The sequence below is a fragment of the Protomyctophum bolini genome (assembly GCF_963924005.1).
Source record: "Protomyctophum bolini genome assembly, chromosome: 13".
In the NCBI taxonomy this organism is placed as follows: Eukaryota; Metazoa; Chordata; class Actinopteri; order Myctophiformes; family Myctophidae; genus Protomyctophum; species Protomyctophum bolini.
Window position 1 is genome coordinate 21,093,006 of NC_137874.1, and position 26,313 is coordinate 21,119,318.

The 26,313-nt window shown below is 40.2% G+C and overlaps 3 protein-coding genes across 6 annotated transcripts in view; 1 reads left to right on the forward strand and 2 right to left on the reverse strand.

The window, feature by feature from the left end:
- Positions 1-755: 755 nt before the first annotated feature.
- On the reverse strand, positions 756-4,332 carry LOC308327569 (low choriolytic enzyme-like; the record flags this gene model as incomplete). The annotated part of the gene is made up of 8 exons (XM_080781090.1): positions 756-897; positions 1,140-1,221; positions 1,512-1,690; positions 1,979-2,099; positions 2,614-2,772; positions 3,039-3,116; positions 4,082-4,085; positions 4,264-4,332. 8 exons carry the CDS (start codon positions 4,330-4,332, stop codon positions 756-758), a joined length of 834 nt encoding a protein of 277 aa, XP_080637216.1.
- The window catches only part of LOC308326917 (rho GTPase-activating protein 26-like), a 150,536-nt gene continuing 125,859 nt past the window's right edge, over positions 1,637-26,313 (forward strand). For 2 of the 4 annotated variants that reach the window (XM_080779992.1, XM_080779995.1), the window contains exon 1: positions 23,074-23,854. In XM_080779992.1, the coding sequence (XP_080636118.1) occupies positions 23,701-23,854 (154 nt within the window). In that variant the 5' untranslated portion in view covers positions 23,074-23,700. Of the gene's footprint in view, positions 1,723-2,026; positions 2,119-4,276; positions 4,390-6,610; positions 6,664-23,073; positions 23,855-26,313 lie in introns of those variants that run through there. The other 2 variants (XM_080779993.1, XM_080779994.1) reach the window with 2 other exon arrangements.
- Positions 10,091-17,986, reverse strand: ska2 (spindle and kinetochore associated complex subunit 2). The gene is made up of 6 exons (XM_080780754.1): positions 17,948-17,986; positions 12,993-13,079; positions 12,331-12,507; positions 11,629-11,695; positions 10,864-10,938; positions 10,091-10,345 (listed from the first exon to the last, which is right to left on the reverse strand). The coding sequence occupies exons 1-5, from the start codon at positions 17,978-17,980 to the stop codon at positions 10,919-10,921; spliced, it is 384 nt and encodes a 127-aa protein (XP_080636880.1). The 5' UTR covers positions 17,981-17,986; the 3' UTR covers positions 10,091-10,345; positions 10,864-10,918.

Sequence of the window (26,313 nt, forward strand, 5' to 3'; positions counted from 1 at the left end):
CAAAACTGTTTTCAAACTGGATTCAAATTCAAAAACAGAAAAAGTAGCCGATCTACAAGCAGATCAAACAAGAAGCTTTTGTGTGCCTCTGTAGTATATGATCATTACGTATAGGGCATTCATTTACGAAGAGACACAAAACATTAGAATATAGATATAGTAATAGGTTTCTGCCCGACAGCAACGACATACAAGGAGTACTCATCGTTTTTTCAGTTTCCAGTGGCAGGTTTTCACACAGTTTACTGCTTCATAAAGATGAAATCATTTCATTGAATAATGAGGCAGAAACAAATGTTTTATGCTTCATGAGTCAGGTTTATTGTTGATGAAAAACTCAAGTGGCGTTTGGTACTTCCAAGCAGAGTTCCTTCATCAGTCTGCTCTGCATGGTGGAGGAAGTTCACAAGTTCTCTGCTGTTTCTAAACGACACGGAAAAGAAAGTTGTGACGTGAAGTTCAGCAACGAGACATGTGATGGTGTTGCTCACTGTGAAACAGTTGAGTCCAATGTAGTTACAGTTGTACAGTCAACACAGCCAATAATATATTAGCCTAAATCATATTTGAAAACATAAAGCAACATTCTGTAAATGTTATGTCTCTCAATCATATATATATATGATCTCAAATCATTACATTTGTTTTTAATTCATAACATCTGCTTTTTTTAATCGGCGTGTTTTATTTTAATAATAATAATTAAACTAAATGTAGGAAACGGGGACAAAAAAGAAAACTGCCAACTGTTCGGCTTAGCCAGCGTACTCACAGCACTTGTAGAGCCTGTTCAGCCTGTCAATGTCGCTCTTGCCCATCTGTTTGGCCCTCCCAATTTCCACATTGCTGTTGGGGATGGGGATCATGGTGGGGCGGTTGTTCTTGGAGAAGGCAGTCCTGAAGAAACCACATCACACACGCACGCACGCACGCACGCACGCGCGCACACACACACACACACACACACACACACACACACACACACACACACACACACACACACACACACACCCCCCAATGAACTATATAGTGTTTATGTAGTGTTTAAGTCATTAAACCCTATGTATATGTTGTCAGATTTACAACCGTGTTCTATGCCGCATTGCAATTCAGCCAACAGTGAATGATACAGTACATACTTATGGTACTGCATGACAGAGTTGTAGTCGTAACCAGTGCCCTGGTTCAGCGTGTTTTTCTTGTTGAAGTTGTGTTTCATGTCTGAAAAAAAGGACTGATTTCACTAGATGTGCAGCATAGAAATACAGATGCTCTACAGTAAGACTTTTTTTTTTAATCTGAAATATTTTGGAAACATTTTAACAGTCTTGTATGGGGGTCTCTGGCACAAAAGATTTTCAGATGGGTGTCCGTGGCTCAATACATTTGGGGATCCTTGACATAAATGTTTAAGAACCATTGGTTTAAGTTACATTACATTTAAGTTACCACTGATGATGTGTCAGGTCTTACCACCAATGATGATTTAGTCATTATACAGTATTTCTTACCCTCGATGACGTTCTCCCAGGCGACTCGGATGTGGTTGTCTCTGTCGCTGCGGGTCTGTTCGTGGTTGAAGCCCAGGGCGTGGAGCAGCTCGTGCTGGACGGTGTTGTGGTACAAGCAGCCCTGACGAGCCAGAGACAACGTCTGACCACGTCCACGACGGCCAATGGAGGAGAAGCAACTATAGCAACACAGACACATGCAGACAACCTGGTCATCAATCATACTATACTAAAGCCAAACATCTTAATATAACCACTAGCCTAACAGGGACTAAATCAAATTAAACTAACAAACCCACTTAAAAACAAACTAAAAATAACTGGAATTGAAAAAATAAAGTGAAAAGGTAATAACATTTAAAAAAACGAATGAACATTTTGAAACTATCGCCCCAGACCACATATGAAGACGTGTCACATTCATCCATTTTAAACCAGTGTCACGACATGAAAAGGTGGTGTCCTACCCTCCTTTGTTCTCGATGCTGATCCAGTCGCTGTCTCCGTTCCTGTAGGGTCTGAAACGGATGCAGGAGAACGAGGAGAAGGACTCCAGACCACGCTCGATGATGGCCTTCTCACGAGAGGCTGACAACAACAAGAACAAGTTCAAGTTCACTTCAACTTTATAAAACCACATGGAAGGGATGCCTGCTTAGAGACAGCTGGTATAGCCTACTACCTGTAGAAGGAACTGAGCACAATCTATCACAATTATCTACACTGGAGTCTGTTAGATATTATTCAGTTGTTTACTTCTGTTGGCAATGTCAGGCTTTGTTAAGGCAACTGATTTTTATGCAACTCCTGGAAGTGTGTAACAACAGCATCATAGTAGCACTAACAAACCCTATCAAGAGCTGTCACCGGGTCACGTCCAGGAACACTGACTCAGCAGCCTGCTGCTGATTAGGTAAGAAGGCACTATAGTACTTTTATTGCACTACCTGTACTTCTTTTTATTATTATTATTACTTTTATCCTTTTCCCATGTTATATGTCTCTTATGTTATTGTATGTTAATACATACATACATACATATATATATATATATATATGTAATACATTTAATAAAGGTAGGAAGTAAACACGTGGTGCATACAGTATTGGTTGTTCTGGATGTAGTAAGGCACGTAGACCTTTCCGTCGGTCCACTTTCCCCACATACAGCCATTAGAGGTGCAGGGATCAGCATTCTTCTCTGCCTCTGAGTAGACAGCGATGTCTAGCTCAACCAGCTCAGGCTCGTCAGTGTCACGGACTGTCACATGACCATGGGGGGGAAAGTGTGTAATTGGACAGTGCAAACATATAATTAATTAATAATAATCATGATAATATTTTTTTATGTTAATAATACTCATCATTGTAGTGGTAGTTGTAAAAGTATTGACATTTTTAAACACTCCAGTAAATTAACAATTCCTCAAAGGTAAGTGCATTACTTGAGTAAATGTACTTGTAATGTACTTTCCACCACTGGTGTCAATGAAGTCATAGTGTGTAATTGTGTTGTGTGTTGCATACTTCGGTTTCTGTTGGCTCTCTCCAGAATCTCTCCTACTGATAGTTCAGCAGAAGTGTCCTCCTCAATGACAGCAGCATCTGCACAACGCAAATGAAAAAAGCACTGGATACAGAATGCCCCAAGTTTTCCAAAACGTATAAAAACCTTTTGAAAATGCAACACGTATTTTCAGCTAGCCAAAGTATCCACTGAAGTGTTTAATGCATACCGGTACTTGTAATAATAATCAAATTCAACAAAGTAACTAAACTCATTCAACTATTCATTCAACAAAGTAACTAAAGTTTTCAAATAATTACAATGTTTACCTCTGAGATGCAGTGGAGTGGGTATTGAAAATTGGAAATATACTCCAGTAAAGTACAGTTACTTCAAAATTCTACGTATCGATATCATGACATGAGTGTGAAATTAATCCCTATTGGCATGTCTGTTTTAGGTAGCCTGGCATTAGTGGCATTACTGGCATTACCTCTTCATCAATTGTGCCTAAAATGTAGCGTGGCATTAGCCAGACTGATGACATGGCTTCACGTGGAGCAACGTGTCAGTGAATCCACATCATCAGTCTGGCTAATGCCACGCTACATTTTAGGCACAATTGATGAAGATATTTACAGCTACAATATTCATATCATGTACATTACAGCACTGTTTCCCAAACATATAAGGGAAATAAGGGGTCCCCTTATTTCTTGCTTCCCCTACATTTGGTTTTCAGTTATGATTATTTCAAAACATTTTCAAAAAACATTCCCAAACAAGCTAAACTTTTCATGAATTAAAAACTAAATTCAATGATTGTTTTTCAGTAATTTCATGAAGAAATAAAAGAAAGATCTAAGAAATTCCATGAATTAGAGTAGTGAGTAGTGAAAATGGCCGATCTGCTAGTTTCACTAGTTTCGGTCCCGGGGGAATATCTAATTTCTGTTTTGGGCCATGGCTGAAAAGTTTGGGAACCACTGATATAGTACTTGTTATGAATGACATGCACATAACATGATATGATGTACTGAGACATATACTGTAGATGCCTTACCTTCCTGTAGACAGCCACAGTGATGGGTGGAAAAAGAGAAATACATGAATGAAATGCACAATTAAAAGTGTGATAACCGTGCAAATGTGTCTTTTGCAATTCCTACTCAAGACTCCAGACAGAAATGTGTATGAAATAATGTGATTATGTTAAAATCATTTGGGTGTGTGTTCATACTGAACCTCTTCAGCCCAGGCAGACGTGACCAGCAACAGGGCCAACACAGCCCAGGAGAACCTCGACACAAACATGACTGGAACAGACCTGCAGACAGATAGACAGACAGACAAGTACAACAATTGAAATTGGTAAGCATGCGTTTTTCTTTTCAAAGCTCAGATTGGTTCTGATTGGAATAATTTACTGGCTAACATCAGATTCATTCCCAGTTTTTAAACGTACAGCATCGTGCACTGTCTTCTTACTTTGAAGTTGTATGTTCTTGTTATCGGTAAACCAGCCATCATAGTAGTCATAGTAGTCAGTAGTAGTCAGTAGTCATAGTAGTCAGTATAAATAAATGCACCTAATAAACTAAATAAACGCAGAACAGGGAAAAGCTCTCATTGTTAAGTTAAAGGACCTATAACATAAAATTAAACTTTTTCAATTTCTTTTGTGTTTTTGGGGCTCCCATGTGTGTTTTCTATCCCCACAAAGAACCAATTTTGAACAATCAGGCCTTCATGTCATATGGGTGTTTTAATGGAAATTGCTCTCAGAAACAGCTCGACTGATTTTGGCCTCATCGTGATGTCATCAATGTCACCCTACTTTGTATAATTCCTCCTTTTCTTCAGTCTTCAGTTCCAAATTTGCATTTCCACTTTGTTTACAATGTCCACCATTGTTGATTTTCCAAGCTAGCATGGAATGGAAACAAGCCTGGTTTTATCTAGCATGAGTATTATAATGACTCAAATATTAAATAATCTGCATATCAGCACCCTCTCCACCTCAGGACATTGTGGTACTGCAGCTAAAACTGCTTTCAAAGTCCAGAAAGAATTGACAAGGCTGGTTATATCAGAGTGGTGATTGAGGCTCAAACCATTAGAAATAACTTTGAGGGACATAGACAATATGATTATTAAATATTAAAAGCAGTTTTAAAATGCATGTTATTTGCGCTTTAAGAGAGCAGCAGAGATCTTACCTCGGTGCTTCCAGAACAGGAACAGGTGTCTGGGTGATGCCCCTGGGTGGTTTAAATACTGTACTGTACTTACATAAAGGCCTGCAGTGCAGATAAGGTGAGAGGAATATTCCCTACGTACTGGACATGTGTCCTTAACGTGTGAAATAACACTTATGTGCAGACAAGCACCTGTGCGTGTATGTGTGTGTGTGTGTGTGTGTGTGTGTGTGTGTGTGTGTGTGTGTGTGTGTGTGTGTGTGTGTGTGTGTGTGTGTGTGTGTGTGTGTGCCAAAGTGCTGACTCATAGATTCAGGGATTGCCAAAAGCACTTTATTGACTAGTTGCACTTTATCAAGGGAATGTGTGCAATATCTCTGTTTTGTGTATGTTGGGAGTTTCATGGTGTTTTTTCCTTTTCGTATGTGAATGTGTTATTTGTATGCAGCTGTGACTCTGTCTCCAAGACAAATTTCTCCCAAGGGAGACAAATAAAGACAACCTTGAAGTATCAGCAGCTAGTGCAGACCATCTCACAGCTAGGCTACAGATGTAAACTTTAAGTTTTTATCTTTGGCAGCCTAGGGCATCTGCATAAGTTGGTTGTGAGGGGCTTACAAATGGCCAGCCTTTCCAAAAGGAGAGACAAGCAGTTAGCGAGGTACTGCTCACTTTCAGCCATTATAGGAAGCCGCTCAATTTGGAGGAAGCGTTGTTTCCTTTATCCATGATGTATGTCTGCTGTCCTGTGTCTGACATGTCAGCTGTACTGTATGTAACGATGCTTTGCCGTCCATGCACATTGTAACTGGCTGTCAAAGTGCACTGGCAGTGTTTATGTCCTTTGTACAAGGTATTCCTGTACTTCTCATTATGTGGACATAAATAAACATTTAAAATGTGCATGCACACAAATGTGTGTGCTTGTGTGTGTGTGTGTGCACTCAAATGTAATGTTCCTTCACTGCATTAGGGACTCAACAGAACCAGGGACGTGTTTCTAATTAATCTATGGTTAAAATAACGTTTGACATCACAATGGGCTGATCAAATGAACAGCAAATATCTAAATATTGAATCAAGCAACCAAAAAAACACATTACAATGACTCCAGTAGTGTTTCACATTGAAATACCACTTTAAATCGTTGACAGGTGGAAACCTTTTATAGTTTGAAGTACTTTTCATTGTGTAGCACTGCCCCTTTAAAAGGGGTGACCCGGTTTGCGGCCTCATGTTTGGCCAGAAGCCTGATTCGAGTGTTTGTTGGGGACCTGCATGGAGGCATGAGGTGTACAGCCTACAGTACTTGAACAAAATTGTTGATGCTTTGATAATTCATTTAGATTATGAGGATATATTTTAATTACTGACATTTTATATTCCATTTACAGTGTTCGGCAGGTGTGTTGTGAGGGGGAGCTGGGACGCTGCCGGAGTCAGTAAGGTAGGGGAATGGGTTTTAAGAGGGTATTTGACATGAGCACAATGTTAATTTATCCTCTGTACTCCCAGAGCCTCCAGGTCCTTTCCTGGTTTAACCACAGCCACTCCTGTGTGTATTCAATGGGAGCCTCTCAGCCTTGAGTATATTGACTCAATTTGACTGGGAGGACAACTAACCTACCTAACCAAACATACAACCTTTCACGTTTTCTTTTTTTTTATGTCTTTTTGTGGCTTTCGCCTTTTTATTTTATATTTTTTATAGAGGGACAGACAGTAGGCTGGGCGGGGGGTGACATGCAGTAAGGGCCGTCTGGGTTCGGGAGTCGAACCCGCGGTACACTGCCAGACTTGGACTACCGGCCAAGGTGCCTGGACCGCTGAGCCACGGCCCAGGCCACCCTTCACTGTTTTGTATTTGAGACTGGGTTTACCAGATTGTTTGTTGGGCCATAGTGATGTTAAGGACATTTGTGTATACTGGGCCAGCATGGTTTGGAATTAGATTATGTTTGCTGTGATTACTTGAATTACTTTATTTGCTTTTGGTTATGCATATTGGTATTGTTTTGATCATTTGATTGGTTTATTTGCTGTGTTTAGTTTGGAGGACCCAGTAGGCCCTGAAGCCTTCACCCTATATCAACTGCCCTTGGGCTCAGCCCCACTTTTTAGGATCATGATTTCCCGGGGGCTAGCTGCCCTAAGGTTCAACCTCCCGTTAGTTTGACCGGATTAAGGTTGGTGAGGGATGCGTTAAAACATCATCCTCTGGTCCTGTTCATTCTGAACCCGGTGTACCACATTGGGGAACCTTACCTTGTTCAGTACATTGTCCAGCATACAGTATATGGTTAATGTGTTTCGCGTAGAATATTTCATAATATATGAATCCCTAGCTGCTACAATGGGTTAAATTTGTATTTATAAAACACACACACACACACACACACACACACACTGACTTAAGCACTTTCAACCTATAGCCTCCCTATTTTGGGCATACATTAATGGCCAAGGTTTTCAAAAGATTTCAGAATTTGTGAAATTAGCCAGTTTGTAAGCTTGGCTATTTCAACCAGTTTTGTATGACAATATATAAAAAGTATAAAATATGACATTCATTTTAGATTTCTGCCCCACAGTGGTGATATGCAATAATGTACTCTTCATGTTTCACACTTTCACACAATGAACTTGAATGCATCTTACTTGGCAGCATTCCAGAGCATGTGTTGCCTTTCACTACGATATAACGATAACATACCTACTTTTGGGGTTTTCAAGGTGATGGCAAACATACTGTAGATCAATGACTAGAGTAGATAGGCAGGAAATGTGAAAGCTAAACATGCAACTAAGTATCTGCATGCACAAACTGCTCGACCATCAACAGTAGCCTATGTAAATTGATTGAGCTAGTAGCCACTCACTGCTTAAAATACATTTTAAAACCATTAAGAATTGAGGCCGAATCTACAAATGCTAGAAATCTTTTCAAAAATGTAAAAAGGAAAAAAAATGCAGATGTACAAGCTGGCAGTGCGGCACAAAGTGAGCTTTTATATCTGCCATTTTTTAATAGACCACGCAAAAAAATCTAAAGTGGATGCGTTCCTGGTTTTAAAGGAGAATTCCATGCTAGTAGGCTTTCTTACCTTTCTTTGTAGTTAAGTCCCCACCAAAGAGGTCCAGGTGTTTTTTTTGTGTGCAAAAACTCCTTATTGGCTATTTCCCCATACCATAAGCCCTCAATGAATTGCATTGAATGGGAATTGAATGGGGTGTTGTGCTAATTCGCTTATTTCCATCAAAATAAGTAGTAAAGTGTGACCCTTGGGATATTATTTACATTATGAAGAGAGGATATATACAAAGATTAATTGAGCGATGGAAATAAGCGAATTAGCACAACACCCCATAGCCCCATTCAATGCAATTCATTGAGGGCTTACGGTAGGGGAAATAGCCAATAAGGAGCTTTTGCACAAAATAACACCTGGACCTCATTGGTGGGGACGTAACAACTACAAAGAAAGGTAATAAAGCCTTTTAGTATGGAATTCTCCTTTAAGTCAATGCCATGTGATTCAATTCTTTAACAGGTCTCCTCCCTAAATAAGGGGCTCATTAAAATATCATGGTTTATCTAAACTTGCATGATTCAAACTAGATAAGTGAAGTTAGAGTCTACTGTAGCCTGTAGGTCTCTACCAGGCTGGGGTGCCTACAAGGCCAACAAACTTTGGATGGCAGTCATAGCCAATGGGTTATATGCACACAGAATAACTAACTACTTCCGGGTAGCCTCGTCCCAGCCAAATATTTGGAATCACCACTAGATGGTGCACTGGTAGAGCTGCCGGCTGCCGCCATCACCGCTTTGTCCAACACCTCAAACATGCAGGGTTGCATGCATGCATTGCATGGGAATTTCTGCTTTGAGTCATTCATAAATAAATCTATGAGTAGAATAGGATAAAAACAAGGGTTTGTACAGCATGACTTTTTAATGTTGAACTGACTGCATTTTTTTTAATTACATAATTAAAACAGTCAAGTTGAAGATATAAAATGCACTGTACAGTTTAAATCCATCTATTCCAACAGTGTCTGAAAATGTATCAAATTCTACACTTTACAATAATCCACATTAGAGCTGTTCATTTTGTACAGGAGTTATGAAGACAGGAGTGAAGGCATATGGATGCAGATTGTTGAATGAGTTTCTGATATGCTGTGAGTTTTGTTACAGTACATGCGTGTGGGATTGGCCCCACAGCGTGTGGCGGGTTCAAATCCTCCGTCCAAAGACCACCTTTGCTGTGTGCCACTCTCTCTCCACAATTCCAGTTGCCAAATAACTTCATACAAGCCCCCCCACCCATCGCCCCCCCACCCATCACCCCCCCAAAAAACAAAAAATGTTTACTTCTTTTCTGGTTCATGACTCACATGGCTACTCACTCTGCATTTTCCTGCCTTTAGTTTTGAGGGGATACCAAAATGGTCCGAATGTGTTGCTACTTGCTAAAGACAGGGCAGAAACATTAATCCATTAAAACAGACAAAACATCTGTGCCATTTTTTATTTATTCTGTAATTCAAAAATAGCAGATATAAGCTCATAGCTAGTATATCTTCTATTTTTGAAAAATCGTGAACTTTGTTTCAGATTTAGAAGACATTTGTAGAATCGTCCTCAGGCTCTTAATGGGTTTAAAACGTAACAAGCGATGAACATTAAACGATTATGGCAATGGACAGTGAACTAGCGGTATTTAGGACAGGGACTTTTCCATCACAGAGGACAGCCCACGGAACTATTTAAGTTTAGTTTCCCTCCATCCCCAGGCTACACTGGGTACGTGGAATGGATCACCCCCCCCCACACACACCAGTCTTAAAATAAAAGGTTTTAACATTAGTTTGAAAACACCACAATTCCATCCTTTATTTTCAGACCCATGGAGAGAACACAATAAAATAAAGTAAAAGTAGAACATCTAAACCCTAATAAATGGCTTCGGGGCCAGCCCTAATACATACGGTACATAATACACCTCAAGTCTCTTGATTCGCCTCTCATGTCACTTAGTTCTGTCCATCTCATGTTGTTAGATGTACATTTCATGACCCATCTTGTCCACTTCCCATGATGGTGTTCAGAGCTGCTATGCAAACTGACAAAAGAGGAAAGAACAGCACATAATTCAGCAACATGGGTGAAAAGGCTGTGGAACTACAAAATATTTGAAACATCTTTTGAACATCTCCCAAACGTTTTTGACTGAAGAAAAAAAAGAATCCCTCAACCCATTAAAACCAGGAAAGCATCTGTCATTAGATTAAAAAATAGTTCGATGTGAAAAATCACGAGTATACTATCTTCATCGGAATAAAATGATTGGTTTTAATGTGCAACAGTGACTTAAGACCAAATTGTCATATTACGTAAAAGAGGCAAACTAACATTGTGAAAATAGCAAATCTTGTGGGCTATTTTATATTTAACTGTGGGACCGAGTCAAACTAAATGCCTAGAAGTGCTTATCGGGGGGGGGGGGGGGGGTACCCTTGACATAACTCACAATAAATACAGTTGAAAACGGCTCTGCATCTGTCTAGATAAGTATTGTAATTGGGGGAAGACAAACTGATCATCACTAGTCCAAATTGTTTTTATAGAACGTTTAGATACCTGGGTAAGTCTTACCCAGTAGACGTACTGGGTGGATGCTCTTGTCTGGAAGTTTCTACGATGAAGGTACAGTTTCTGGGGACAAAAACATTCGATTTAATTCATGAATTATACAACTTGGGTTGTTTAGTTTAAAACACAAAGTGTTACATGGACCATAGTTTCGACCACAGTTGGTCTTCATCAGGTGACATAATTTGTGACCCACCTCCCTTAGTTAGTGGCTCACAACACATGACCACGGACACGGTGACTTAGTGCAGAAGCACTTTCAACACCAATCTGTATCAAAATAATTTAGTTTCACTGAAACTAAATTAAAACTAAGCTTTGACTAAATATACTGACAATCAAATAAACTAGTCTAAAATCTTAGTGAGGGACTATTGAAGAGATCCGGTGGAACTAAAACAAGTCATCATGGTTGCGTGCAGGTGTCAAACTCAATAGCTGATCTACAAGCTCACTGCACGTAGATTTTTTTATTTTCTAAATGAAAATCAGCCTTTGATGGCATCAAGGCCCGTCAGAATACATTTTGTCGACTAAATCAACTGTTAATTTAGTAGACTAAAATCTTATTTAGTCGACTAAATCAACTGTAGATTTAGTCAACTAAAACTACCGTGGACTAAAAATGTCAGCCAGGTGACTAAAATAAATCTTTGCTGTCAAAATCAACACTGCCAAGCATTTAATGTTATTTATTGAACCAAATGTACGATGGACTACGCAATTTGGCACCGGTACGAAGAGGAATCTTACCTCTGCTATTGACGGCTGAACCAACCATCTCTGTAGCTTCCTGCTCCGAGACTGTCAACGGCTGGACCTAAACAGAACAATTATTGTAGCAATAAATAATACAAAAACATGTAGCATGAACAGGTATATACAGAGCATGTCGGCTTGTAGATGATGTTTTTCTGCACTCTTGTGTAAGCTGCATTATCTTGATGTTTCTTGCACGCAACCTGACCAAATGAAATCTAGCAAACATGGGTGAAGCAATTAAACTGAATAAAAAAAAACCCTTAATTTTATTTGAATGACATGACAGACAGTCACTTTGAACAGCAGTATTGTTATGCTCAATACAATACAGAGTAGTTTTGTAATCCTTGTCACACTATGTATATTAGAATGCCTTTGATTTTAAAGCTCACTATTTCATATAAGTGCTTCCGTGGGAACCCCTTTTGGTGTTAGCATTATGTCATGCTTTAGCTATTGAAAAATAGCAGATCTACAAGCTCATAGCGCGCCACCGAGTGGCGCGCTACGAGCTTGTAGGTCTTCTATTTTTGAAAAATCGAAGAACGACTGACATAGAAACATAGCCTTTTCAGAAAACTGTCAGGATGTAGAAGACATTTATAGAATCTGATCTCAGGTCAAAATAGGTTAACACAAATCTTTGGTTGCGAGTCAGCGGGTTGTGTAGGAGGGGGAGGGGGGTCAGCCTACCTTGACATCTGCAGTCTGTTGGAAGCGCTCGATGACGTGTAGAGTGCCATCGAGCTGCTCTCTGATGGAGTCCATTGTTTCCTTCTGTGCAGCAGCGATCTCTTTGACTTGTGTGCTCAGGGCTGCGTGCTTGGCTTTGATGGCCGCAAGGTTTTCCAGTAATCTCGCTGGGTTTTCCTGTAAAAGCCATACAACTTATTTAAAACATGTTTACCGCAGGACAAACATAGGCAAAAATTGCAGATCTGCAAGCTCACCACGCATCATGTTTAGAATCCTTTTTTTTTTTTTTTTTTAAGTAAATGAAATCCTGAGTATAAAGGACCTACAAGTGGCTAGTTCTTTAAAATTATACTATATTATTATATTTGGAAGGGGGAGTCACTTCACCTTAAAATTTAAAATGTTATTTTATTTAAGGCTTAAATAAAATAAAAATAGCTGTCCCAATCCCATCCACAAGAATGAAAAAGAATTAAATAACACGTTATCGTTATTGGCTATTTTAAGCCTGATCAAATGCTGTCTACATCAGCAGACAACAGCCTCAACGTGACAGTGAGCCAGAACCATTTTATCTATATATAGAATTGAATAGCAATTCTCCTCCTGTACAGTATTCCATTTACACTACAGTAGATGAATTGTATAATTAGTATCACCTTGACAGAAGAGCCGCTTTCTGTGGCGCCGGTGATGAAATCCACTTTCAGACGTTTCTCAATGTAGTCCAGATCAGCCTCAGACTTCTGAAACTGAGCACAAAGTTTGACTTAATGCTATGCTAGTTTTGCACTGATTATCTGTTCCAGCTGCATCAGTCCACAAACACCACTGACACAAATAGTTAGTACCTCAATCATATATATATATATATATATATATACACACACACACACTTAATTTATTGTGGGAATTAGCCTAGTTGATTAAAGTTGTCCCCTCTCATAAATCTCTGGAACTTCCAGTTATTAATCAGGAAACCAACAAGGTTTGTCACAATAGAAATGCTATTGTGTCAAGGTCCTGAAAACTGTCATTTAGTGGATATGAGAAGAATACACACACAAATAATGCAATACAGGACTGTGACAGAAGTTTCACTTGGTAAATACAGTATATACACTGTAGGATAAGGATTAGTTTCATTTGAGTTCTTATTTTGTTTACTGATCGTTAGTCGTTACTGGGGTGGTGGCTGTCCTTTGCTATGCCCAATAGATATGCTCCAGTACAGCAACAACAAAGGTGGACACAGCAACAACCAAATTAGGACTTTCAATATCATTACATGAAGTGAAGCTGCATAAACAGACAATGGTGATGATGGGTGGTGATTGAAAGTTACTGGATCATCATAAAACTTCTACATAATGACTCATTTCATTTCTTACAGAAAGAAAGGAGGTCTGAAAGGCAAATGGGATGCAAAAAGTATGTTTATTTGTTTAAAACCAACAAGTTTCATCAGGCTCATGCAGTTAAATACAATTACAGAGACAGACTAATCCATTTTAATCAATAAATCAAAGTAGTCATGTTGGCTAAACTGTGTATCCAATGAACAATTCGATGCTTCGAGTGACATGTAGGATTATTTATCGATTTGTTCATACATAACATAAGTGTGATATTCTCGTCCAAAACTTAACTGCAAAAATTAACTCATTTAGACTTTGTTTTGGGGCATTTCTGCTTTTATTTGGATAGTAGACAGGGAGTGACACACAGCAAAGGTCGTCGGGCTTGCGAATCAAACCTGTGACATGCTGTTAGGCTGCTGGTGTGGTTGTGCCTTTAGGCCATCAGCACCCAATTACAAAACAATTATGTTGCTACATAGCAAATACCCCAAAAGGGGCTTCCCGGATTGAAAAGGTACCGTAAACCTCAAAAATGGGGTTCCCGTCCTCAATAAGATCTGAAAAAGGAAAAAGAGCACAGCCACTGAGTGGCACAATTGAATTGCTTTAACCAAATCAACTCGTGTCTATTCTGGGCAGATGTTCTGCACAAATAGGTAAATTAGATGTTGGATTGTCTGCATAAGCCAGGCCTGTCATTTTAGCACTTGCTTGCAATTGTTTTAGCAGCACTGGGGGGTACAGGCTTTAACTTTAGACATACTATTGGTCCGAGTCAGACTGTCATTAGACCGACAACATACCTCAAACCCTAACCTAACCCTCCCTAACCGCTGTTTCCGCATGTCTGCCCGTTGGTGTGTCTAATCTGTGTGCATCCCGCACTGGGTGGATGGGATCTTCAGTCTTTCTTGATCAAAACACAAAGGACAATGTACCATTGATGTTAAGAGAAACATACTGTAGAGTAAGACATGTGCAAAAACAACTCAAACCCCAGTCTGTGCCTGTGGTTATGCTGAATAGGCATTAGGCAATCTCTTCAAGTTGTGAGTGACATAAGATAATTCGCAATTGCCAATGTAATACTGACTGCAACCTTTCTGCATACATCAACACCACAAGCAGAGATTCACAGCAGCACCTCACAGAAGGCAATCCAAAAAGCACTGGGATCAAACTGAGGACGATTTATGATTGCAGATATGTTAAACTATTAAATGCACAATGACAATAATATCGCCCAAAACTATGCTATGCCTCCTTTTCTACCCCTAGAGGCCAGGTTAAGACGGGAGCCCTTCATATTCTTCTCAAACGTTCAGGCTTGCCGTCTCAATTATTTCTGCCAGAGAAGCATCCCATCACAGCATCAGACGTTTCAGCCTAAATACTGAAACCCTATAAGCAATATTGCACTACTCTGAACAATGTGGACAGCAGAGGCAATACTGATAGGGTTCCAGGACCTAGGATCTATCCTTGTTGCAAGTCAAGTACAACAGAGAACACTGCATTGCACATTAAAACATTTTGCTTTAATCCATCCGTGTTCACAATCAATCAATCCATAGTGCGTCCAAGGTGCCATGATGGTTCAATGAATGAAGCCTGGAGCCTCAAAACAAAGAAGTAGGAATAGTTAACTAACCTAACTGGTAGTGGTTCTCATTAACATCTTTGGCTTCAGTGCCTCCGTTTCCTGATTTCTCAATCGAGGTTCCCCATATATATATCACACTATATTTTTGCTTAGAAAACTAGAAAAGCGAGTTCCTTCCTTAGAGTACAGATCCACCAGGCTGGGTTGCCTACCCCAGTCAGCTGTGGGGTGCGGCCATCAGGACACAAAGCTGCAGGGGAAATAAGAGTTCGTATGACGGCAATGTTTGTGCCACACTCTTTGCTCAGAAGTGAAAGTGCCTTTGGAGGTGTGTGCGCCATTGGAGGCAAGAGGCCCCTCAACATGTGATTCCAATTTGGGTATGACTGGATGTTCCGTTCATGGTATATCCTTTTTTTCCTTTTTTGAAATAGGCCCTGCCCACACATTTTAAAAAAGTAATTACAGGCAAACCGTATGGAGTTACAAAAAGCCTTCTTGAAGGTCATTGTCCTATGAATCCTGAGGCCATTTTTATCTAATTTGGTAACAAGAAATAACGTTCTGCAATCTGCAACTAAGGGAATAACTATAGGATCCGTGTTGTTTAGAGGCCCCACAATGTAAAATTTGGGTGAAATCAGAAGCTGCACTCAAGATGTGTGCACCCCTACTGAAAATGTTCTAATTGTAGACAATCGTAATGGAATATGAAACTGGCTGATACACCTCGATCACATGACTCCAGATGGAATGAGTACCAATTTGTGTGGGCTTCCCCCCCCCCCCCCCCCCCCCCCCCCATAACATTTTAAATACAAAATAAATAAAAAATAAATCTGTCTGCACTGCAGCCAATAATCCTGCAGTCCTCACAGTAGCCAATAAGAAAAAGGAAAAAAATCCATGGTTCACACTTTATACTGTACTCTTTGCAATGCAATCCTCAGTGTTTTGATGCCTGTAGTCGGACACTTTGTGGTCTGTGCAGCTCTCAGATGCTTTGACAATACTATTGCACTGCTAGCTGACCAATACAGTAGTGCAATGAAGTCAGAGCACCTGCTAGCAGCATACCACTCATGGTTTGGTTTCATAACTTTTCCATTGTAGCTGAAACTAATTCCGGTTGACCTAACAGGTACACGAACATCATGGTACGATGCAGGGCTGAATAAGTCACAGTGAAGTTATAAGGTAGGCCTGGCTAAAACTTGCAAACGTACAGCTCTACTAATGTCCAGAGATCCGCACAGGATGAAAATGTTAATACATTATCTATTAATAGAGCTCTATGTTTGTGGCTTTACCCTCTCTTCACTGAAACTATTCCTGGTCAATGCCCTTTTAACATTGCACTGCTTTTCAAGAGGGGTCACCAGTAGTACAATATAAAAGGAGCACTGGCCAGACAGAAAAGATTCCTGGAATCCAAAAGGTTCTTCCGAGTATGGTCAGTCTTGATGAGGAATGTGTGACTTAATGGCATTTTCAGTCTGTAAATGGGGAGGGAAGTCAGACATGAAGCTTCATAAACATTTTCACATGAAGCAAAGATCTTCATTTCATTACGTAATACCAGGAACTTTCATAAATTAAAAACATTGTTCATTAATTTGCTCCAAAATCAGTGATTAATTGACACAAATGCTTTAGTATTACAATCCGTGAAATAGGCCATTCTGCACGAGTAGTAACATTTTGTATTGCAAGTGAGACTGCAACTATATTAATGCCAGTACTTAATAATAAATAATAAAGCAAAGACTTTTACTTTTGCAAATATCGATATGGCCTACTTCTCCCACCACGGCCAGAACCATGTTATACTTTGCAGATCTGTTCTTGTCGGCAGGCGACGCACAGTCCTAAAATGGAGTACAATCAGTGGTTCTCAACCTTCTCAAGCCATAGCCCTCAAAATAATCACATTTTAACAGTGGGGACTGCACTTGTAATAGGAACTGTAAGAGTTGAGGCAAGACATTTTTTGATCCTTTCTTATATTATTTGAGAATTTGGCCAAAGTTTGTTATGCTATTTTGGTATTAAAAGGGACAAGGGTCCTTAAATTGTCACCTGACTCACTGTTACCTGTGGGACCTACCTGGGGGTCCCGACCCACAGGTTGAGAATCAATAGTCTATAACCGAAACTGTCTAAACGGGCGGTCATGGATGGTGTTCAGGTCACTGGCGCCGTGCCTGGCTATGGAGCTGGAACTGAGGGAAAAAAACGCACGGGCAATGGCATATCAGTTCCTTCCGAGCTAACGCAGGCTAAAGTATTTAGCAGGCTAAAGTAAACAAGTCCCACCACGGGCCACGCAATTAAATACACACATGTCACACGACAAAATGTTGCTATTTTGGCCGGTAAAGCAACGTTATAACGTTACGTAAAAAATAGCGGATGGAGCGCTTTACTTGGCGGTTTTCGTCTTTTCCGGGACGGGTTTTACATCACCGCGGCGAGAGAAGAGGAAAAACATGCCGTGTTGTCGGTCCGTCCGTCCGCGTCGAGCCGCCACCGCCTTCTCTGCGCCATTAACCGCTCGTTTAGATCGTCGGTAAAGGCTGGAAAGCGTCAACGAGATCTATCTAAGAACGGTTCGGGAAATGTGAAAATACAGTCTTGTACAAACGCTTACCAGCGCCTCCAGCTTTCCAACTGTTGTCTCCATGTTGAATAGTTGACATTCCTCAGGCAGGCAGTCCCAGAAATATGACACTGGCCACTGCGCGCTCTGTGATTGGCTGGCTGTCAAGAAACGCGTCGGTGGATTGGTCAGTTAAGCGACACGTGACCTTACACGTAGGAAGTGATGGGGCCAGGTTGTGGTTGCGTGTACTATGGGCGCCATATTGGTGCCCGGTGTTGCTTTCAGTATTTTCAACGCAGAGCAGAAGAGCAGATGTTGTTCACTTACAGTCAGTGGTCAAAAAAAGTACTCAAATGTCTTTAAGTAAATGTATCAATACTGCAATATATAACTACTCCGTTACAAGTAAAAGTCCGGAATTCAAATTGTACTTGAGTAAAAGTATCGGCATCGAAATGTACATTAAGTACATTTAGATGCCGATACTTTTGTACTTTTACTTTAGGCTAAGTCTTAAAGTACCAAAAGTAAAAAGGCCATAGTATGGATTATGCAGAATGTCTCATTTCAAGTTTTCAAGTATAAAAAATGAAATATTTTGAAAATAGCCAATTTTAAATAGCCGGAAGTGTTTCATGTATGTTTTGTAATAATAATCAAAGTACCTATAGTAACTAATGTTTTCAAATAAATGTAGTGGAGTAAAAGTACAATATTTGCCTCTGAGATTAAGTGGAGTACAAGTAAAAGTATTGGAAATTGGAAATACTCAAGTAAAGTACAAATACCTCAAAATTGTACTTAAGTACAGACTACAGTACTACAAGTAAATGTACTTAGTATAGTTACTTCCCACCATTGCTTACAGTTACAACGGCCATGGATGGAACACGGTGGCGCTAATATGGCGGCTCATCAGGGCGTTCAGTGAAAAATGTGCCTCTCATTTTCACTGTAGTGTAGACCTACTGCACATGCATACTGAATAGGTCTTCTCACTCAGGCTATCACCAGCCTGAGAATATGTAATGTATGTAGTCATCAAAATGGTAGGCCTATCTGAAATTCAGATATTCTGAATTAAATAAATTGTACGTGCATTTGAGACTGCATTCGAGACAGTCTTATAACTTGTAGTTGTAGGCCTATTTGTGATTAATAAAATAAAGAAAACACACAACTTTTTAAACTTGTAGGCTAGTTCACCCATTCGTAATTATGTAAAAACAAAAACAAAATAATTGTAGTTGTCAGTTGTGCACCAAATTTGGCATGTGTTTTGCCGGATTATTTCTTCAAGATGGGAAATGGGCATGATTTTGATTTTGCATCCGGGTGGCGAAGGGGTCACATTCCTGCCCAGTGCCACCACCACATAGATGACTAACTAAAATGAGGAGAAGGGAAAAAAGAGACAGATTTGTTGATTTCATTTCTGACTTAATTTGACACTTCTTTATTTCTTTCAGTAATATGAACTTATGAAAATGCATTTTCCATTTTTCCTATTTTGACCAATGGTCTTGCTGTTGCAGCCAGACATTTGATTGATTCTTTAGGTTCCTTGGCCTTTTCCAGTACTGTTTTGATTATCCATCCACCACAAGCTCCAGGTTATCCCACAGGATGTTCATTGTGAGAGATCCAGTGATTCCACGTGTATGTATGGGCCAGAATGGCATTCCAGCACCCTTGGTTGGATGGAGAAATATTTAACTATATACTATACAGACAGTACATCCGTGGATTCAACTACCGTATCCATGTTCTGCAAAGTTTATTGCTGTTCATCATTGGATGAGTTGATAGGACTTCTATCTTTTCCAGGGTAGATATCTAGTCAGTGTCAACTCTTTTCTCCTCACGACTATATTGTTTGGGCCTGCTCTTGTAATATGCAAGCAGTATTGTGTATGCATGGCCAAGAGGAAGTAGTGCAATGTTTTGTAAGCCTAGTCAAGGGGAAGTTTAATTTCCACACACTTGGAATTTGTCATAATAAATGCTTTTAAACTCATTCTGAGAGCAGTTGGCAGCCACTGAGCAGCATCCAGGGAGCAGTTATGGATTCCCATGTCTTTCTCAAGGCCAAAAGGAGCCTGGAATCCGTTTCCAATTCCCAGGTGACTGCTCTACCTCGTGGGCTGTTGAGTTGTGGATTTATTTGATGCCATGGAAGTATATTGAGTGGGATATAGCCTATATAATATTGAGAAACACTAACCTATATACTGTATGTTCTAAACACCTGTATAGTGTATATACAGCAGTTTGTAATACCACTTGATATAGCTTGTGTCACATTTACAGTTTGAAACCACAAGAGGTCAGTGCTGCTTGTTATAATACAGATATTTTGCTTTATAATTCAATTTCAGAGTGTATGTATACTTATGTGAACAAATGCATGCACAGATACAGAAACATAACATACATAGGCTACATAAACATATCCAAACGTACATATGCAGGGTATACTACTACTACTACTATACTACTACTACTACTACTAGTTTTTGTTTAGTGTAATGAAGGTAGAAAATTCAGTTGATTATATGTTTGATGGATAGTTTATATACAGTATCATATACCTCAGTGGGGTTGCATATCAGTACAGAAGTGAGCATGCAGTGAGCATGCAGCTAGATCATATCATGTCAGAGGATGTGTAGCCGCAGCGCATCTATTTGCAGTTTTCACACCTCACCCACAGCTCACGCATTAGCGGTATACGAAGCAGTCATGATGTGTATTATGAGAAAATAAAATTAATAAACAGCTCATACTCTGGGGCAGGCGGCCTTAGGAATCTGGAGGCCCGTTTCAAGACCAAATATGAGGCCCCCACATATATCTATGCCATAGTAATTATGTTGATACAGCCGTATTGATACAAATAGTTTGGACTGTTCACTCAGTACAACACAGCCATTACACTCGACATTTACACAGCAACAACACCGGTCCTCATCCTGTCCTCCCGTCACAATAAAGTGTCTCCCCTTTACCTCCCAATGCCACACATATTACACAGGTTATTTATTAACAGGAAATAGATGTAACTTAACATCATGGGAGAGAGCAAGGCAGAGTGAGCGAGAGGGAGCTAACTAAGGGTGGTGGGTTGTTGACTGACACCTGAGGGTCAGTCAGAGCTCGGAGGACCCCCGTAAGGGTGGAGGCCCATTTCAATTGAAACTGGTGAAACACAGCAAATGCCTCCTATGCTCATACTGCAAGTGTATTTAACCGGCAAATCACACTTTGCCTCGATGCAAGCATAAATAGCGAATAGGGCTGCATGGATAATAATGCCATCAAACCAACAACAACCGGTTTTGTGATTCCCAATTGATTTGGTAAAAACCTTAACCACTCAGGGCTCTATAGTGTATTTTCTGTTATTGTGGCTTGTCAATCTGCTATTTCCTGGCTGCGAAAGCTTTCTTTCTCTACAATAGTCAAACAATTTTTTTTCTTTTCTTTTTTTTCCTTCTTTTTTTACACCTACCTCATCTCTAACTCTAATCTCACAAAACTGTGCATAGGCCTATATATCCACATGATATGAGCTTTAAAGAGTCAGTTCAAAACACATCTTTGCAAAATGTATTAATAATAATAATAAACAAAGCCGATGTTGTAGTAAGTGCTGAAATGGCAGTGTAGCAATCCGAAATGGAACGAATCCCACTGAATCCCAAGGCGGGTAAAATTCCCCTCTTTGAAATGAAATCAGAGGCCTCCCGCAATCAACCCAACCCACCAACCAAACACAAGTCTCCAGCTCATGGGCTCAGGTTGCTGTTTTGCCTTTAAATTATAGTGTAAAGAATGACTAATCTTCCTTATAGCAAAGACCACACAACCAGTTAAACCAACTCAAGCTTATCTGAAATAATCTCAGAAACGTTTTAGGCTATATTATTTAAATTGATTAGACTTTCTTTCAATCATTTTATTATTATACAACTGGCTTGTATAATGTGTTGAAAGTGATGTTTTGCTATGTTTCTTTGTTTTTTATTTTCTCTTCTTATTTTATTTTTTATTTTACTATGTTTTATTTTGAGTTAGTGTTTGTAAACAATTGTAAGTATTGCCTATGTTAAATGTTTGTCTGTGTGGACCCCAGGAAGACTAGCTTTTGTCAAGGCAAAAGCTAATGGGGATCCTTATAAACAATATATACATACATACATACATGCATGCATGCATGCATGCATGCATGCATGCATGCATGCATGTATGTATGTATATATTGTATGTATATATTGTTTATATGCATACATACATACATACAGTACATACGTATACATACATCATCTTCTTGATGGTCATATAGTCTTGGTTCCTTAATTTGCAAAACCCCTTATCCGCCCATATAATATTCCACAACTAGTGGGCCCCAAACTAAGAAAAATACATTCATGTCTCATCGGAGAACATGTCTGACAAACTTGCACAGTACCATAGAATACTATTACTAAGGATTCTCTTCAATCTGTTTAATTCAAGTGCTGTCAGGTGTAAACCCAAGGTATCAATATCAATTATACACCCCGTTCATTGTAATTGATATTTGGTTCTTAACTACCACCCACATTTTTGAGTGGAAAATTGATTAGACTTAATAGTATAGCCTACAAACAAATGCTCAAACTATCATGTGTTGCTGCTAGTATTATTACTCAGATATCAAACATGTAATACAGTTGTATACTGCTGTGTACCGGTATGTATATATTTAATTTTCTTATTGACACGTGGCTGTTGCCCATCTCAATTTAATGTCACATCCAAATATGACTTGAACTGAAATACAGTTCCACTATTTGAAGGCACAAAACGGTTCCCCAAGAATCCCCATACGCCTGATGTATCAGCTCAGCTTCACTGAATTCCAGCCATGCCATTGGTCGGGATGGACTGTCGATCAAATGGGTTGATCCTCCGCAGTACGACGGTGTCGCGGTGGCCAAAAAGAACTGATCTACAAGCACGGTTTCGCTCTGGCCTCGCGACCGCGTCGTTGAATCGATAGCAATGTAGATCAGTTATTTTTTGTCAACGCGAGGCTCTCGCGAGACGGAGTGTAATAAATTAGGCTTTAGAGCGAGGACATCCAGAGGAAAAGCATAAGCAGTGCTGCTGCCGCTTAAACCGCCCAGGGAGGAGGAAGAGAGAACTGGGCTTTTTTTTTCTTTCTCCGTTGACTTCTCTCCCGGTCCTCGGTCCACAATGACGCGGCGTTGAGGAATGTATAAGCCTACCTGGACTACACTGACAGCCCTCCCAGTCCCGGTCCTCTCGACGTCTCCTACCCGGATAAAGACACTTATTTCGGCTTAGTTGTGCAGCCAGGGGGGAGATGCTGTTTGGGCTTGCATGTTAAAAGGCTTCTACCATTCTGAAGTCCACCAACACCCCACAAGGACCCCTTTTGTCACCTTTCCTGTTGCTGTTTCAGTGTTTTCCCCTCTCTTGCCTGAAAAGCTTGGTTTCCCCTTACGCGGGAGAGGAGACCCGATTTCGAATCCTTTAGGTGGTTCGGTTCCATTGCCACAATAAAGCTAGCACTGGGGTGAGGAGGGAACAAGCGACTTTTAATGTTTGAGTTCCTCTGTCTATATTCATTACAACTCCCGTGCAACAACGTCTTGTAATTGGATTTTTTTTTACATCTTTTTCCAGCCACACCAGCAGCGGCCCAAGTCAAATATCTCACACCCCACCTTGGTGGTGTGTGTGTGTGTGTGTGCTCAGTGTGTAAAGCCGGTTGGTGGGTCACCATCATCACCATGGGGCTCCCCGCTCTGGAGTTCAGTGACTGCTACTTGGACAGCCCGCAGTTCAGGGAGAGACTCAAGTCTCACGAACTGGAGCTGGACAAGACCAACAAGTTCATCAAGGAGCTCATCAAAGATGGCAAGGCTCTGATCCAGGCACTGAAAAGTAAGTAAAGTGTGTGTGTGTGTGTGTGTGTGTGTGTGTGCATGTGTGTGTGTGTGTGTGTGTGTGTGTGTGTGTGTGTGTGTGTGGAGTAGAATGATAAGGGACATGATGACAGGTTGCGTGGGTCCTAGACTAGTTCCATTTGTATACTCTGAGTCAGCCAGTGCATTTGGTCCATGTCCGATTCAAGTATTGACATTGTAATGACATACTGGCAGTGGTGTTGTTCGCAGGGCTCTACTATCTGCTGGGCTGTGCTATCTGCATTTGGTTGTATCATGATAATGTAAATATATAACAGTAATTTACGTACACTGCCACTTGTCACAATAACACAACATGTACAGATAGTGGATATAGTGACTTTGAAAGTACTGTATGATCTGCAGCAGTTAATAACTTTTGGCACCTTCCATAACACACACACACACACACACACACACACACACACACACACACACACACACACACACACACACTTCTAGGATGGTGCTCCCAAAATCTAATACGCAAGATTGTTTTTTTATTTAATAGTAAACAAACCAACATACATTATTAATTGTAGACAGGCCAGGGTATCCTGTTCAAGTTACAATTTAATGACTTAAGCCCTTTTAATGCCAAATTGTCAAATATTCTGTAAGAAAGAGGCAAACATTGTGGAACTATAGCCGTTCTACAAGCTCACAATGACTGGTGGTGCAAGGCTGCGAGCTGTTTATTATCGGTGGAACCGAGAAAAACTAAATGTAATGCCTACAATTCCAAGTGCTTGTTGTCTCTGTTGATTTATTTTGAGGGGTCACGGCCTGAAACGTTCGCGAACCCTTGATCTAGGAAAAGCCTGTTTCTAAAATTGTGACCAAACAACGTTGATGCAGGGTTTGAGTGAACCACTCTCAGGGTTTGTTTACACTATGCTACTATCTAAGCAAACAGTTAACCAAACAGCTCTGTGGTTTTTAACCTTAGTGTGTAGCCAGGAAAGGTTGCCAGTAAAGTCCTGATCATACCGTTACACCCATGCACACTTTGGTGTTGCCCAATTCAACCACAGTTCACTACTGTTGACCTTTTGGGCGCTGCCCAGTACAACCACAGTCTTCCACACTGTTGGCCACTGGCCGGATTTTCTGTGACTGGTGGGGGTATTTCATCCTACACCTTTTCTGTCCTATGTTTCCCCAGTTGAAGTTAAAACCTATAATGCAGGGGTCTTCATATGTTGTTTCAGGCCAAGGACTCCTTAGCTTGAGACAGAGATGAAGCAGGGACCCCCCCACACTACATAAAAATGTTTATAGATGGCTCCATTGACTATCATCGTTGTTGTGTAAATATTTTTTTTATTATTTCGTACATTTATCCACTTAAACCCTCAATACTTAAACTTGACCTTTGGCTCTGTACTTGGTTTGCTGCTTTTCCCCTTTACACTGAAAATAATAATACTAATAATAATACATTTTATTTTTAACGCACTTTACATTTGAAACAAATCTCAAAGTGCTACATAGACAATAGACAATCTATAAGGAGCTCACAACGAACAAACAAACATGTGAGGGGCTACTTTCGGCTAATGTTCAAAAGAAGAGGGATGATGCGTTTGTAATGTTAATATAAAAACAATCAAGCAAAGATCTAGCGGCCCCCCCTATAGTAACTCTGAGGACCCCTTAGGGGTTCCGGACCCATGGAAGACCCAGTGGAAGACCCACGCAATAATGTAGGCCTATAGCTCCAGGGCTCTATATTGGCAACCTCTTCTTTTTGTCAGGTGAAACCTGACATATAACAGGCCCGTTTTTAATAGCGACTTAGTCATGATTGACTGCCCCCTAAGCCAATGGTATAGTCTGAAACTTGTGTAGCCAATCACATAGTAGCGACCTAGTCATGACTCATGATTGGCTGCCTCCTAAGCCCTGCCCCGAACCGCAGAAGTGAGTGGTCCCTGGGAAAGTGTCTCCTACTAATACAATATTAGCGCACCGCGGACACAGAAACATAAATAAATAAAATAATAATAATATGGGGGAGGAGGGGGGAGAACGGAGACAGCGCTTGTTTCACCTGACAAATATGACTGTCATCATTACTTGTTTTTTCCTATGCACCAAATCATTTCACCAAAACAAATACAAGCTCACAACATGCGATGTTGAGGCTGATTGTGAGCTTGTATATCTGCTATTTTTGCCAAATGTTTGCCTATTATGACATGCCCAGAAAAGAGAAGCTAGGGTTCCAAGTGGTTAACCAGCACTAGTCTGGCAGCATTTAAAAATCTGCACAAAAATGCAATCTATGCCTTTGAAGCACTGTTACTACGATTCTGGGAATCCTTCAATGCATTTGACAGTCAAATGTGTTTAACTGACTTCAACCAATGCTTATAATGTAAATAACAACACATGACTTTTGAATGCAGTGCTTGAATAGCTGCTTGAATTTCA